Here is a 15556-nt window from a genome sequence, read left to right on the forward strand (position 1 = left end):
AAGGTAACCCCCGTCGAAGAATTCCAGATAAACCCCATTGTCAAGTCCCAACATGTCATGATAGAGGACAGACAGCCGTATGAAAAAGGCAGGCAAAAGACAAAGAGAAAACAAATCCGAACCCGGTCAAACAGCCCTGCTGTGTGAACATTTCCTCCCGCATTTCATATCATGCCCTGGAAACGCGCAACAAATCAACCACTTCCCACTTGGTATCGGAGTAAGAAATCATGCCAGATGTAGAGAAAAAAAATGACCAACTCCCCAGTCTAACAGAGATGACAAAGGAAACAAAAAAAAAAAAGATAATGAAGACAAAACAACCGGTACCTCTATGGTCATAACTCTGGGTATTCAAGACATCACGAACAACCCACCCAAGCCGTTGTACCATGTCCTGCTTGTCCTTGGGGATATAAGATAGAAGGGAAAAGATATAACAGAGGAAATAAACAGTAAAAAAGAGAAAATATAAACGGGGTATCAACACTCAGCCACGTCGGGCGAGTCGGGAAGAGAAAAATGGTGAAGGAAATGATGCTGTTGTACAAAGGAGGAGGCCCCATCATTGAGACAGGCCGCGTCGCACAATGTGATCATCGCGCGACGTAGAGATGAAATGTTGAATTCGCCCCTCTTCGCTGTGAGAGGGCTGAGAGAGGCGTTCGACGTGGACGAGGAGGGTCCCTAGATTTACTCCTCGTCGTCGCCGGATCCGCCCTCCTTTTCTCCTTTGTGAACCTTCTTGTGTCGGCGCAGGTTGGAGACAACCGAAAAGTGGCGACCACAGCCTTCCACGTCACATGCAAATGCTAGATCCCATGCTGTTAGTTTCACAGAAAACCACGTTCGACAGATTCGGTCTGGAACTTACGCTTTTCGCCAGTGTGGCTATACATATGGGTCTGAAGCGACGACGGGCGGGTGAACCGCTTGTCACACACCTTGCACTTGTGCTTCTTCTGTGTGTTGGACGGCATCTTGGAGCTAAACTGACTCATCATCGACTGGGGTCCGGGAGGTGCGCTTCCCGTCAAAAGGTTCGATGGGCGCGGAAGGGTCCGCGACAAATGACCGTTCTCGTAGGATTCCGAGGTGGTCGAGCTATAATCGGTAACCGAAGATTCCACAGATGCCACTGAGGCACTGTAGTAGGGGTAGTTGCTAGCGGAGGAGATCGAAGATCCCGAAGAGTGAGTTGAGGGGAAGCCATAGGAGTCGCCAGAGCCTCGCGCACTGCGAGGGCCGTAGATGTTGCGGGGCGTCAAATCCTGGCTAAGCGCGACCATTCCCCGGCTGGCATCCAGAGCGTCACCGAAAGTCGGGGCGGAAGCAGGATGCGATTGACTGACGCGAGCATCACTGTGAAGCAAAAATGACTGTAAGCATATATTCGTTTCCTCATTCCAGGCGATCTGAGCAGCTGCGCATTGGAGGGTCATCTTACGCATGGGATATCCGTCGGTCTTGGTGCATGTGGGGAGCGTAGCTCAAAGGTGCATAGCTGGCTGGCGCATAGCTGGTCATGGGGGAAGCTGTGGTGTAGGCGGGAGCGTGCTCGAACGATGTGCGTGGGATATCGTGCGACAATCCCATCATCTCCGGTCCGGGGTAGCTTGTGGCAGTGGCAGTGGAATAGTTGCTTCCGGCAACCATGGACGGAGCGGAAACGGGGATGCTAGAATATGACATCGACATCGCCGCCGGGCGGCTCACTTCTTCCTGCTTGACATGGTTGAGGCCAATCGGGCTGGGTGCCAGGGCTGTCGCATATACGGGAGGGTTGGAGTGGGAGGTTGTTTGAGCGGCGGCCCATGGATCGGTGAATTGAGGAGGGGTGTGGTGGATGTTGTGTTGATAGACACTATCGAAGCCCATCCCGCCGTATTGGCGGTTTTGGTTTTCAATGACCATCGTCATGGAGAATAGTGGGTGATCGCGCGTAGCGGACGCTGATTGTTGGAGAGAGGTAGCGTGGTTGACGGTGACGATCGGAGTATCCCTAGGAAGGTAGGGACACAACAAACCGAGAGCAAGCAACTGCGCGCGAGCGATTTGGTTGGAAGGAAGGAAGGAAGGAAGGAGGAAAGGTGAATCAGGAAGATCAGGTATAGATAATCGAGGATGAAAGATGATCAACACAAGAAGAGTAATGTGTTGGAAGAGGAAACGGTAGCTGGTAGGAAGGGATCCGCGCTTTGATGTATAGAATGGAAGAAAGATGCGCAGGGGGAGGCAGCTGTGTAAATAGTCGAGGAGATATTTGGTTCTGAGACTGAGACAGAGACAGAGACAGAGACAGAGACAGGAATATGAATATTATAATCGAGGACCCGACAGATAGGAAGAAGGAAAGACAGTCTGGGGAAGGGCCCGAAGGGGATCGGCGAAGCTTATGAACAAATACAGGATCTCAGCATGAGGATGGACCGCAGGGACGAAAGGAAGCCCTGGCGTTGCCGTGTTGGTGATGGGTTTAGTGCCACTGACGACGTCCCGTCGGGGACGGTTGCAGATCGTTCCTTTGGGCCTCTTAGGCTTCGAAACGGCACCAATGTTGAAATGTTGAAATGTTGAAAAAAAAAAAATAATAATATGGGTTAAAATAAAAATAAAGACATTGAGAATCATATGTGCCAAAAGAGAAAAAGCAATGAATTAGTGCTAGTCGTAGTGGCAGAAATTAGTTTAGTATTTAGTTTAGTTCACTTACTACGGAGACAGTAGAGGGAAAAGTGGGAAAAGGGAAATTTCCAAATGGGAACCAGTTCCTCGGGTGACTCTCAAGGTTATGGATGGGTCTTCCTTATTTTTCTTTTCCCTGGATTTTTGTTTTCTTTTTTTTCTTCTCATTTTCTTTTGGGATCTTTTTGAGCGGGAGAGGAGAGGGGAGAGGGGGGTGGAGAAGAGCCAAAAAGGCAAAGAAGAAACAGAAAAAGAAAAGAAATTAATGATTTTTTGTTTTTGGTCCCTCTCGACTTTCCTTTTTGCAACTTCTCATTGCCTTTTTCTGTTTTGTCCTTTTTTTCTTTCCCTCTGCTTTTTCTACTTCCAATCATGTTCCATTTTTCGCCTTTTCCTCTTTCGACCAATTTTTGTTTTTCCTAATCTGTGAATTTCCATCTTGGTTCTTTTTTTGGTTCTTGTTTCTCCTTTCCTCTCTCTACATCGCTCATGACTAAGAGATCTTTCTCAAATCTAACCTACACTTCAGTTCAAATCTCGCTCTCTCCTTCTTCAACCTTAGCGTTCATAGATTTCTATTTTTGTATTGGATGGCGGAGAGAGAGAGGGTAGTCAGTCGGTGGCATGGCGCAGAGCATCTCTCGTTGGCTACTCGCCCGAGTAAATCTGATACCCGGGCATCAACCCTCCCGAGTCCCTCCTCCAAAACAATCCAACGAAACACAATGCAGCAAAACACCCTCATTCGAAACACGCGTCAATTACGCCTTCCCCCCCTCCCCTTTCCCCGAGTTTTAAGAAGACTACATACATTCATCAATTCATACGGAGCACGCAAAACCAATCGCACGCCCAGCGTTAGGGAGTATGATGAGATCACGTTCAAAACTACTATGTAGGATCTTGAAATTTGTTACCAGAAAGAACAAACAAGTGATGAAGAAAGCAGGGGTAGCGGCAAAAGATCTGAAACTCCGGCATTGAGAAGGGGAAGGGGGGGAGGTACCACACTCATGTGTGTCAATGCACGTACGCAAATACGGTAGAAGAAAAGATGATTACTACTTTTTAAGACTGTGGTAAGCTTTTGCTTTTCCACAGTCCTGTAACCTGTTTTTGGGGATGTAATCTGTAAATCTCAATCAGTGTCTCGAATCTGCATACTTAGAACTGTAGTAGCTCGGTTTAGTCTATTCGTGAGTACCGTCAGGGTGGTAGATAGGCAGTGAGAACTTTCTAAGTTAGTATACTCCTTCCTTCGTACACGCACATGAGACAGGCAATTACAATAAGTGCCCATATAAAATGAGGGTTGACGCGGGAAGGCGACTACTACAGCCACAAGGCAAAAGAGAGGGCAAAATGAAAAGTCAATGACCAAAAGGGCAAAAGCAAAAAGGAGGCAAAAGATGAAGAGTGGAAATGGGAGGGGGGGGAGAAGGGAAGGAAAGGCAAAGGTGGTGGAGTTTCTCTACTGTGCAGAAGTAAAAGTAGAAGGGAGAAATCAAAAAGCATGGATATTTTGACATCACGAAAAGAGACAACCCAAAAGCAACAAGTAGCAAGCAAAGCAAAAGCAAAGCATTAGAGTAAAAGGGAATGGCGTGTAGTATGGAGTCTTCAATTCAGGTACCGGACACTGTGTGTGTCTGGTGGTTTAGTCACCGTCCCCGTCCCCGTCCCCGAGCGAGGTACGTACTCTAACTCCATAATCCATCCATCCATACTTTCTCTTCTGATGTCTGCACGTAGCGTATGTGGCAGGCTGGCAAGTGCGGCAATAACGCTCCATTCACTGTGTCTCGTTCAAGTCATCATAAGGGGCGGCGGCATTGAGCCGACAGACCTTACCCAGAGTGGTAGGTTCACTTAGGGGAGGACATCGAAGGTAAGTGGAGAGAGGAGGGGTTTGTGCCGTGTCTATACAAAGTAGTCCAATAACCAATGTTGGGAAGAGAAGACCAGCACCAAAACAGCAGAGCGTGGGTACCAGGGAAGGCATGAAAAGGGTTTAGGGGCAGCTGAAGCATGGATGGAATTGGGAACAGACCCAAAATTACAGGAGGGCAGGCAGCGCCAAGAGTTAAGCTTAGATGCACTGATGCAGCGACCAAGGTTCGCCTTGAGCCCTTGGAGTGTGTGTTTCAAGGTAGCGGGGAAAGTGGCAGATCACAAAGATACGTCAAAGGGTACACCCGTTCCGTGGGGGAGAAAGGTCACTCACTCACTCTGCTGGACAATAAGATGGTTGATAAAAAAAAATTGTTCCCAAGCGTACTGTAATGTACCTGTGTGGACCAAGCCTTCTTCTGCTCCCCTCCCCCCTCCCCCCACCCCTACGTACCAACTATTCTTACTGAGTATGGCCTCTGCTGAATCTGATTGAATCATCCATCGCCTGTCCCTTTTTTGCTGTCGGTTCCCCCATATATCTCTCATGCTTTTGCCGTTTTTGATTCTGGTAATCTTGAGATGTGACAGCGGGATACACTACGGTGGCCGGTAATATTACAGCACGATTAAGTCGATCGATATGATATGGAAGCACTCCAGAAGGGGATTCGAGAAGAAGGTTCGCAGTTGCACTCTTCAAACACATCACAGCCAAAGAATGGGCAGATGGACTTCCTCCCCTCCCCCTTAACTGTAACTGTAGAAGTTGATAGGTGTGCGCGTCCAATGGTGGCATTCCATCCACGCCATCTTGCACAGAACATGTTACGCAAGAAAGCGGCCAAGACCTCCAAAGTCTCCGAGTTGGGGCAGGGTGATTGGCCCATCTAGGGTTGCGGTGGTGAGGGTGGTGGTGGTGGTGGTGGTGATGATGACTTGGCCTTCTCGGAGAACGCTGCTGCGGGCTGCTGTGGGCTTGTAGTATGTCAGTAGTGGTGGTGGTGGTGGTGTCCAGGAGGCGGTATGGGTGAAGGATTCCCCTCGGGGACTGAGCGGAACCAGATGCAATAGTTCAATGGTATATTGGTCATTTACTATGTAGGACTGACTCGGGCAGTCTTAATTCGATGCATCTACCGCGAAAGCGCAGTAGTCAGATAACCCCGCCGCAGAAGGTGATTACTGATGTATGTACAAAGAGTACTGGATGTGCAGTAATGCAATGCGCGTGCGAAATTTGTTCTTGAGAGCTCGGCAGCAGACAGAGCCATTCACATCGCTCAGCGTGAGCCGGGATCTATGAGGTGAAGCTGCATTTTCCCCTCCATCCATCACACACATCGGAAAAGGCTGGGAGGTGGGCGGGGGATCCCCCAAGGCTGTCATCGGTCAACGGTTGACGATGACGATGACGATGATGTGCCGCGATCCATGAACTATGCATGCAAGCGAGTCTAATACATTTCCGTGGTTATTGAGGGCCGTGACTAAAACCACCAGATGACTGCACTGGGTATGATGATGATGGTGCTGATGATGATGGTGTTACAGTAGAAATGAATGAGGCCCCCAATGCAGAATGACGACATGGCTTCAGCATGAAATCGGGAATTCATCCATTTTCCGCATTCTGCAGAGATGGCGCTCGCGTGCATTTCATTTGAGTACGGAGTAACTTTGCGATCCTTGCCTCCTCCTCCTCTTCCTCCTCCTCCTCCTCCTCCTCCTCCTCCTCATCCTCTTTCTCCTCCCGCGGCGAAGGGGTCAATGTAGGTGGGTGTCTCAATGCGCAAGCGGTGATGAAGGAGTCGGAGGCTCCTTCGGAATGAAGCTGTTGTCAGCGTCATACAAATAAGAAGCTCAAGCCTTACGCGATGGCTAGTGGCCAACGAGGCCCCCACCTTGAAGATGGATAATGACCAGGACGGGAACATTGAGCATCAACCGCCGTTATCAACATCATCGTGGAGGTGAAGCATCGCATCGGCAGGGTCTCTTCGAGCAATTGATCCGATATTAAAAAGCAATCATGCGCTCGAATTACCAATCGCAGGGACACAGGGATGCGGTTTCAGCCGGTCGCTGTCGGTAATTTGAAGTTGCGTCAATTTAATATAAAATAATGAGATGACATTGAACATGAGACCTAGTTTAATCGGTAGTATGTGAAGATGTGTGTGCTTCAAAAGTAGGCAGGCGCAAACCATGTTGCGATTCAGATCGCAGCCACGTTAGCGGGATGATTTCCATGGTCTGACCCGCCAGTCCCTCGGTTCAAGGCTTGTCTGATGACATGGGATGATGGGACTGGCATTGCCTCTCTATCTTCTACCTTTATTGCCTAGTAGCTCAGGTATGTATGTCTGAATCCATTTGAGACTATTTTGATTTCTGCTTTTGCTTCTCTAGGATAAAGCACAGTTCAGGTGGCAGATAAGTTAGGTTATTACATATGAGGGGACAGTCGATATGGGGCGGATATTGATATAGCGTTGTTTTGTTTTTCTATAATCCTGATTTCTTATTTTCCTGCTTTTCCGCGCTCGACTCCGATTGTGGTTCTGGACACTAATCTGAATCGGACTATTCAGAGATCTTTAAATTGCATTGTCCTAAATGGTCGCACTATTTGACCGGATCCCCTCCACACCGACGTCAGAGCACGGAAGAGACCAGCCCGTCTCTCCTAACGCTAGCGGCACGGAATCGGGGAACTTCACTTTAGCAACCAGGCCAAGTGACGACTCGGGAGGTTCGAACACATCACACGCAATAAAAAAATCTCCAGTTTGTTTACGCGGTGTCCCACCGGTGTGGTAGAATGGGAAAATAGAGAAATGACTAACTAGCATTAACTAACGTGTTAGAATAGATACCTCTTGCCCCCCTCTCCCCCACCACGATTCAATATTAGCGATTGGGGCAAGCGGGATAAGGAGGCGAAAAGTGAGCGCGGAGTTGGAACTGTCCTTGAACCCCAACCCAATTACGTGCATAGGATGGGGGAATGCCCAAGTCGAACAAAGGATCAATGACCTCAACATCCGAGTTTCGCTCATAATTTGATGAAGCTGCGATCGTTACCTCGTGAAAAAGAAACGAGACTTTGATCGAACACTTGGGATCTGGTGTCAACAGATCAACTGATTGACAAGCTCTTTGTCTGGGGTATTGTCGATTGACTTTCAGCTCTCCCCTCTTGCCATATGGCTCCGGATGAACCTGTATAGAGTCGATCACACAGGTACCGGTACCGGTACCGGAGATGGACACATGGGCAGGTTCCCGAGAGCGTACTCAACCCAACCTCCATCCAGCACCACCAGCACCAGCACTACCTCCTCCTCCTCACAGGCCACCCCGTCGACAATCCCAGCATCCACCATCATGAACTAAACCCACAAGGCTAGGGAGATGTCAAGGTGGATGCTCGGGTGCAGGATTGACGGACGCCCACTTTCTGCAACCGCTCGGCTGGGGCGTTTTTTTTTTTATTTATTGTTCGCCCATTTTTTGACCTGGGTAGTCGGTGGCTGCTCTAGCTACACATAGAGCATCAGAAAGAAACTTAAAAAGGAAAAACAAAGTTGGGACGATCGCAAGGAGGATCAATATGATAGGTACAGCTGGCTATCGCTCGGGACTAGCTTCATCGCTTTAGGTTTGACTGAACCCTACTGATGGGATGGGCTGGTCGGCAAGGTGATTTGACCAGGGAAAAGATCCAAGGACAATGGCCTAACAGGGGACTGAGCGACAGGGGAATCATTCCCATTTCGCACGGCTGTAGAGTGACCACATGCAGCGGTGCAAGATCCATCCACACATTCCTTACCTTTTCTTGCCCCCCGTTCCCCATCCCCCTCCCCCAACCTCAAATCGCGCGCACGGGAGAATAGATGAAGGTTCCACTGCAGTCCAACTATCAGATATGCAGAAAGAGGGGGCACGCACCCATGAACGGTGGTTAAGGGCTTTCTTTGCCTGGAGGGTATAACCACGCTTGCTCGGTTCACCTTCGTGATTAGAGTTGGGAAAAGGACTCGAGGGATATTTTTTTCTGTACGCAATTTTTTTCTTAAGCAAGCGGTTCTTCGTTGGACGGACTCAATGAGTGGGATACAGAATGCACGAAGAAGCAGCAAATTGGACGGGTAGAAGACCGAACCCTCCCAAAAAGGAATCGAGACTTGGCAAGAAAAACTGGGACCATGGAAGAGCGAACCTTGAAAGTCTCGACATACCGGATAGAGCAGGTGCATAGTCAGGGAGCCACTGATGTGGGCGCATGGAGACAGCGGCGACGGAACGTGGGTCGGGGAGGGGGAAGGAAAATTCCCCACCCGGCTTTTGGTACGAAGCACGAGGCCAGCCATGCGATTGCCAAAGATTTCAGACCACTGCGCTCGAGTTCTGGACCATGGATCACCAACTAGTGGTTCTTGGAGGAGCGGAGAGCAAGATGAATGGAAACATCCTCCAGAACTCCCTCACGAGATTAAGTGAACTTCTTGCCGAGACAAGAAGCAGGGACTAACCTTGTTCCGAGAACCATCACCACAGGCTCGGGTCTTTGAGACTCCATGCTCCAAGCTCCAAAAAGACGTGAATCAATAGTCTAAGTCGCTACTACGGGGAACTAACTAGGCCAAGCTTGGCTGACAGCATGAAGCTAAGCTGCCCCTCTTTCTCAGCTCTTTTGGGGTCGAACGAACTTGGGCCTTCCGCTTTGTGCACAAACCAGAAGTACGAAGACAACTCTGGGGGCATGGATTCTCATTTCCGAACTTCGCAAGCAGGAGAGAGCAAAAGGGTCAAGCCATCCTTGGTCCACCAGACATGCCGTCCTGTACAGCACGGAATTAGCGCATGTTTGAAATCAGCTCACAGCCTCAAAGGTGTTGCGTATACATCTTGAGGTGCTCCTTTTCATTGGTATACAATTGCAAGCAACAGGTGGGCTGCAGTTTCCAATATAAACGGTGGCAAACTGTAGCTCTGAACCTGAATTTCGCCTCTGGACTCCTCGCGACGCATCATCAGTGAGGCTGTTGTGTGCTTATTCCGTCCCTCCTCGGTAAAGCTGCCTTGGTAGGTGAGCGTCACAGACCAGGAGGGGATACCTTCGGGTGGCCCATTCTGATACAGTCAGGAGAAGCATCGCTTCTCCGATTCGTAGATCCTTTTAGGTCTCGGGATTGTTTCAGCCCTGGCTGACAAGAGTGTGCGATATCCATTGACATGCCATTGTCCCTCCCCGTCTGTTGTATTTCATCTATATGATTGACCAATAGAATGCATCATTACACACTACATACAGAACATACCTCTGTCCTGACTATTAATTCCAAGCCAATGAGGGTTGAGCTTCAAGCTCATCAACTCCGTCCTCGGCCTGCACAAACAAACAGGGCCCGGGCTAGCGGGTGGACTTGGATCCTTTCGATCCTGAGGCACCAAACAAGCATTCGATTCAACGCCTATTGCCAAAAGTAACATCGAGGTAAAGCTACCTACTGCTACTAGTACATTACTGAGGGGCTTGAAATACTCGATGAATTACCAACTCATGATTACATGTCTAAACTTCAGCCCTCGGACTTTGGGCATCTAGGATTGTTGTTAGAGGTGAGGCAGGGTGGGATGTATAGAGGGGCTCCCTACGAGCGCGCGGAATTGCAATGCTGGGTTGCCCAGAACAGGAGAGCCGAAATCGCAGCAGGTATGCGGCATGGATGAGGAGGTCCAAGCGGAAATGCATTATTGCGTAGGTAGGAGTCAACCCGCCCCCGACATTTCTTACTGACTGGACTCGGCATCCTTCGAGCCCTGAGTGTCTCAATGCTTGGGCCGAAGGAATGAATAGAAGATTGCAGTGTGATGTACTCGGTAACATTGTACTCCATTTAGTGGTGATGAATCTCTGCTGGAAAGTGATAGTGCAGCACCTACTGTGCACTATTCGATGGAATGAATCGGTGGCTGTATACCAACTCATGCTGATTTGTCTTTTGACCGCCGGATCCGCTTTTTCCAGCGCGGACCCCGTGCTTCCTTCTTTGCGCTCGCCTGCCAGCTTCACCGCTTTTCTTCCTGCCCGTCTGTCTGTTAGGCGTCTCTTTTCCCCTCCTTTATCGACTCGATCTCCTTTTCCCCTCCTTTACCCGCTGCCGGGGGAGGCAAGAGGGGAACGGACGAATAAACCTAACTCTGTAGACTGACAATTCCCATCACAAAAACATCACATCGTCCGACTACCATCCATCCATCCTCCCCCACCCCCCAATCTTCACCACCACAGGCACTCAGTTATCCTGACTAAACCCTTTAGGTTCGCCCTCATTGCAGGGATTGGATCTAAGCCTATCTTGGCAGCTCGTAGATTACCGGAATAGGTAGAGCTGGGGGTGTGCCCAGTGGAGTAGCTGGAGTGGGTGGATTTCTCTCACACACCCACAGCATCCCCCGGGAAGCCCCTCCAGGGCCAATTCTTTTCTGTGCCAATTTAAAGTGTTAGGTTTGACACGGCACATCATCTCCCCCAAAACGCGTAACCTGGGCTCCATAAACGGTCACCCAGTCATCAAGTTCAAGCCACATACCCACTTTCAGTTTAAGCTGACTGCTGAGTGTGCCCCTCTCTCCCTCAAGGAGGAGTCCTCCAGGTTCCCCCCCCCAATAGCGGGGAGTCCCAATCGAGTAACCCGGTGGGGAATCTTGAAAAGACTACTGTACTAATCCTCTTCTGGGTGAGGGATCAGTTTGCCAGTGTACTGTACGTACTAAATTTTAAGTGGTTGGCTTTTTGTGCAGTGGTGTTTGTTCCCGAGTCGTCACTCTAACTTTACTTTAGCACGGGAAGATAGATGTAGGGAGTGGATCTGCCACCCGTCCACTGCACCCGCTCTGCCTTCCTTATTTGCAGGTCAGCTCTACCGACTGACTTTCCCTTCTGCTCCAGCTACTTAGGATCAGTACTCAGCCTCTAAGGGTGATTGATCTATTGATGCATTGTTGATGTTGGTGGCGCGGCTAGCGACACCATCTGCCTGCATTGTGGCTTTCTCTTGTGTATGTATGCACGCATGCATGCTTGCACTATGGTCTGTCTACTCCGTTCTTTTGTTCCTACAGTAGTAGTTACTTGCTTGTCCAGTATTTGCCTGCTTCGTCGCTGTGTTGCCTACAAGCCTGAACGACAACCAAGATAACTACACTGCATAACAGACTCGGGCATTTTCCTCGCGGAAGCACCGGACTCTGTTACCCTCAAACTTCTGAGTATCTCCACCAGATACTAGGAGTACTGTACAGTACCTTATTGTCCTGGCAGCAGAAGCGAGATTAAACATGCACGGCACACACACTCACTCTACCAACTAAGTTATCTTGGCTTCTAATTTTAAACAGCGGAAGCCTTCACTTACACGCGGGAGAGAAATAGAAGGCTCATGAACTTCCCCGACCCCTTTTAAACATATTCACACAGTAACCGTAATAAGTATTACTGCTATCGCTGTCCACGGGGGGAGACGGAGGGGGTGGCCCATGTGTAGATACTAGATTGAAGCCGAGCTGGCGGCAGAGTCTTGGCAAATTGGGATTGGGATATGGCAGATGGCCGGCTGGCTGGAACGAACCCCTCTGGAGCAGACGGTCAGTCTATAGATTTCCCTGAGTGATGCAGTGGTGACGGTGTGGTGCTGCAATTGCAAGGCTACGTACGCCACTGCGATAAATCTAACTATTGATATACCTACTCGTAAAACCAGGTACAGTACTTACTTAGAGTTTATTATAGTGTTGGCTATCGATAAACCCTAGTAATCAGAGACAAACCCGTCGATAGCGATCGAAGATCACTCTCGCACACATCCTGGGAACCAAACATACTACTCGTAGTGCATGAGTGACCAAGATCGGCAGTACGGGGGCTGCCCTAGTGAAGACTGACAGCCCCATCGCCCAATGATCTGGAACCTCATCCTCTGCCCGGGTCTCGATCATAGCCAAGGCGCCAAAACTGTCTTGCCAGAATTCAGGAACAGGAAGTCTGCCATCGCGGGAGGAAATGGAATGAACTTCACACTGACACAACTTTCCTTTTCGGGGGGTGTTTTCAGCTCTGGGACCCGGTTGACAGCGAAGAGGGATTTGTTGAACTACACAGGAGAATTCTGAAACGAAGCGCACCATAAAAATCTTGATGGACTCCACCTGTTGAGCTCGCACGCACTTGGTCAGGGGAAAAGGAACCTGTGAAGGGTACTGTACGAAAAGGGAACCCCAAGAAAAAAAAAAAGGGATTTTAAACAATCTGTCAAATCTGCACGGGGCCCCTTTTTCTTATTCTTGGCAGGATCCCACCGAACGGCAGATCGTCGGTGATTAACATGATGGCGTTCAAGGGGACGGGGAGGGATGTAGATTGTAAGTTAGTGGACTTTGCATGTGCGGGTATACTCATAGTATCAAAGTGGTTGGGTCTGGGATGTGCAGGACAAGTGTACGGTAGGATGAGAGTAGAATGAAGAAGGATAAATGATGGGGAATGGTTTGAGTATACTCGTATGAGTACTAACTAGGCATGACGGTGGCTCTGTTGTTCTAGCACAGTGCCATAGTAGGTATGTTCCTTGTGGTCGGTAGTTCATCAGAGTGACAGTAGGTAGGTTATATCTCTCGGCATTCAGCCGAGAAACCATCCAGCCAGCCAGTCAACCAGCCCCATCATCCATTAGCTTTACTGCTCCTCCAAAGCACAGTCAAGAGCATCTCCTAAGGGGAAAGAAAACTCAATCACCAAGTGTGGATGTCCTGCAGGGGCAAATCCCTTTTTTTTTCCCTTTTCCCAGACGTTCGGGATCCAGAGAGAGAGGGAGAGGTCACGCGTGCCAAGAGAAATCGAACCTCGATTGAACTTTCCATCGATGTTCTTTTGCGGTTTTAGGTGTAGCGTTCTCCTCTCAAACTTTGGTCAAATGTCCAGAAATTTGGATAGGTTTGGTAGCATCTACCAATCAGGATAAGGGTCAAATCAACTAAGCAGTTGATGGAGGCGGAGCCCTCCGAACTATGTGTAAAAAGCACCAACACATGGTCTCCGCTTCTCCGGGATATGGAGTGAACCATCATTCTCATTATCTGGTTCGTTCCCGTAGTGTGGCAGGATTAGCTTCCCTTTTGGCGGTCCCATGGCTGGAATCTCTGACAGTACCCTTCCCCTTCCCGGGTCGGTCGGAGACGGAGACTTGGGTTAACTTTAGACCGGGGTATACGGAGTAGTCACTGGTTGGAAGACCTCCGTACTCTTGGGTTGCCCTTGAAGCAGGGGAAGGCAGTTGGAGGTACAGTACAGGGACTGTAGCTGGAAAAGATCCATGAAATCAAGTATACATGTTCTTCCTCATTGGCCTGGGACTCCGGTAGATCACCGTAGTCCATGAGGAAGACGGAAGCTGAATCCTGCAGGTGCACTGCACTGTGTCTAGCTAGTTACATGTATACTGTTATTCCGCAGCCTCAGCAATACTCTCAACACATTTGTGCGGGCAAACTCGTACAAATCATACTTTCCCGCGGAATGAAGCGGAAAGCCCGGTGGCAACATCAGATTCAACATCACCACCAGCGGGGCGGCTCCAAAAGTAAAGCACCTCAAGTCACTCCCGCACACATTTAGAGTACTCCGTAACTGTGCGATCACGCTCCCCTCAAAGAAGAAAAAGAAAAAAAAAAAGAAAAAGAGAAAAAAAAAAAAGCAAGCCACCTGCGAAGAGAACAGCAAACCCGCGCGAGCAGAACGCTATTGGGACGACAAAGGAAACTTCAAGGGAAAAAGAAAAGAAGACTAAAAGAAAATCCATCTCCAAATCCCTGCGCTAGACCAAAAGCAGGGAGAGCATGCTAACGCAGCCCGGGGGACGGCAGATAGTCGATAGCCGAGCTTGGCTCCGACAGATGGCCCAATCAGACTCGATGCCCCACTCCACAAGCTGACGCGTGCACATTTCCATCCCACGCTATTCTGCTTTGAGCCCGGGGAGCGGAGCCCTGCGCTATTCCTGCTCAGGGATATGCTTTGCTTTTTTTGGTGCAAGGGTTTTTTTAAGTGTTATTGTTTGTGTTTTTCTTTTTCACCCTCGGATTTTTCCTTGGTTATATTTGTGATGGATTATAGGGTAGCTAATCAGCGCAGGGCTATTTAGTGACTTTCAACTGAGGGGGGGGGGGGGGAGGAGACTAACTAGTGGTCATTATGCAAACATTTCAAATAAGACTCTCATCACTATTATCATCATCAGGTCAACACACACAAGTAAGACGAGGAGAGGCTTATTTTGCTTGGGACCTACCATGACTGGGGCGGTAAAAACTGTCAGTCGCTCAATGCCGAAGACATACTTTTTGACCGAGAAACCCAGCCCCGAAGTCACAACTCTAATTCAGTGACTGCGAAGCTCTAAACCACCCAAAAACTGACAATTAAGTCCGTAACTCAAAAAAGAAAGGTGTGGTGAAAGAGAGTCGGGCTCCATCAGAGACCACCTTCTTTTCCCCCCCCTCCCCGCAAGGCCCCATTGTGAACCATACAGAAAACAAATCCCTGTGTGGCAGTCCTTAAGAATTCAACAGCCACAAGTTGTGGTTTGTTTTCTCCCTCTCAGGGTTACAGGACTAGTGACCACCTGAAACACGCCGGTCCAGTTTTTCTTTTTTGTCTTTTGCCTGTCGGGGATTCAGCCAAGCAATTCAGAACTCGACCGCGCCCGCCCGCCCGCCAGCCAACACACCTGAACCGCTATTCTTTCGGGCTCCACTATCTTCTCTTCACAAGAACAACATCCATGCTAGCACTATCCTCCAAGAGGCTAATTGTGGCTCTTCCGGTTGGTTGGCTGGGAACTTTGGGGAGACACACAGTGGGTGGGAGAGAGAGTTATTGCCCATGATATCACCTGCGGAAATGGGAAGCGGG

General features: G+C 49.3%; 2 protein-coding genes across 2 annotated transcripts; both read right to left on the minus strand.

Moving 5' to 3' along the window:
* Nucleotides 1-543: 543 nt before the first annotated feature.
* On the minus strand, nt 544-2119 carry BO86DRAFT_202963 (C2H2-type zinc finger protein). Its single transcript, XM_025666759.1, has 3 exons — nt 1448-2119; nt 875-1362; nt 544-812 (listed from the first exon to the last, which is right to left on the minus strand). Exons 1-3 carry the CDS (start codon nt 1918-1920, stop codon nt 694-696), a joined length of 1080 nt encoding a protein of 359 aa, XP_025523852.1. The 5' UTR covers nt 1921-2119; the 3' UTR covers nt 544-693.
* A 5952-nt stretch (nt 2120-8071) lies between these two features.
* BO86DRAFT_202984 (uncharacterized protein) lies at nt 8072-9099 on the minus strand. The gene has a single exon (XM_025666760.1). It carries the CDS (start codon nt 8952-8954, stop codon nt 8253-8255), a length of 702 nt encoding a protein of 233 aa, XP_025523853.1. The 5' UTR covers nt 8955-9099; the 3' UTR covers nt 8072-8252.
* Between the last annotated feature and the right edge of the window lie 6457 nt (nt 9100-15556).

This window comes from Aspergillus japonicus (genome assembly GCF_003184785.1).
Source record: "Aspergillus japonicus CBS 114.51 unplaced genomic scaffold BO86scaffold_65, whole genome shotgun sequence".
Classification (NCBI taxonomy): Eukaryota; Fungi; Ascomycota; class Eurotiomycetes; order Eurotiales; family Aspergillaceae; genus Aspergillus; species Aspergillus japonicus.

What these genes read in the sequence shown, in the direction of transcription:
- BO86DRAFT_202963 (XM_025666759.1), bottom strand. Translation starts at nt 1,920, where the DNA reads ATGACGATGGTCATTGAAAACCAAAACCGCCAATACGGCGGGATGGGC. An exon ending in GACCGACGGATATCCCATGC is followed by an intron (nt 1,363 to 1,447) that starts GTAAGATGACCC and finishes TTTGCTTCACAG; the next exon opens with TGATGCTCGCGTCAGTCAAT. An exon ending in TAGCCACACTGGCGAAAAGC is followed by an intron (nt 813 to 874) that starts GTAAGTTCCAGA and finishes CATGGGATCTAG; the next exon opens with CATTTGCATGTGACGTGGAA.
- BO86DRAFT_202984 (XM_025666760.1), bottom strand. Translation starts at nt 8,954, where the DNA reads ATGGCTGGCCTCGTGCTTCGTACCAAAAGCCGGGTGGGGAATTTTCCT.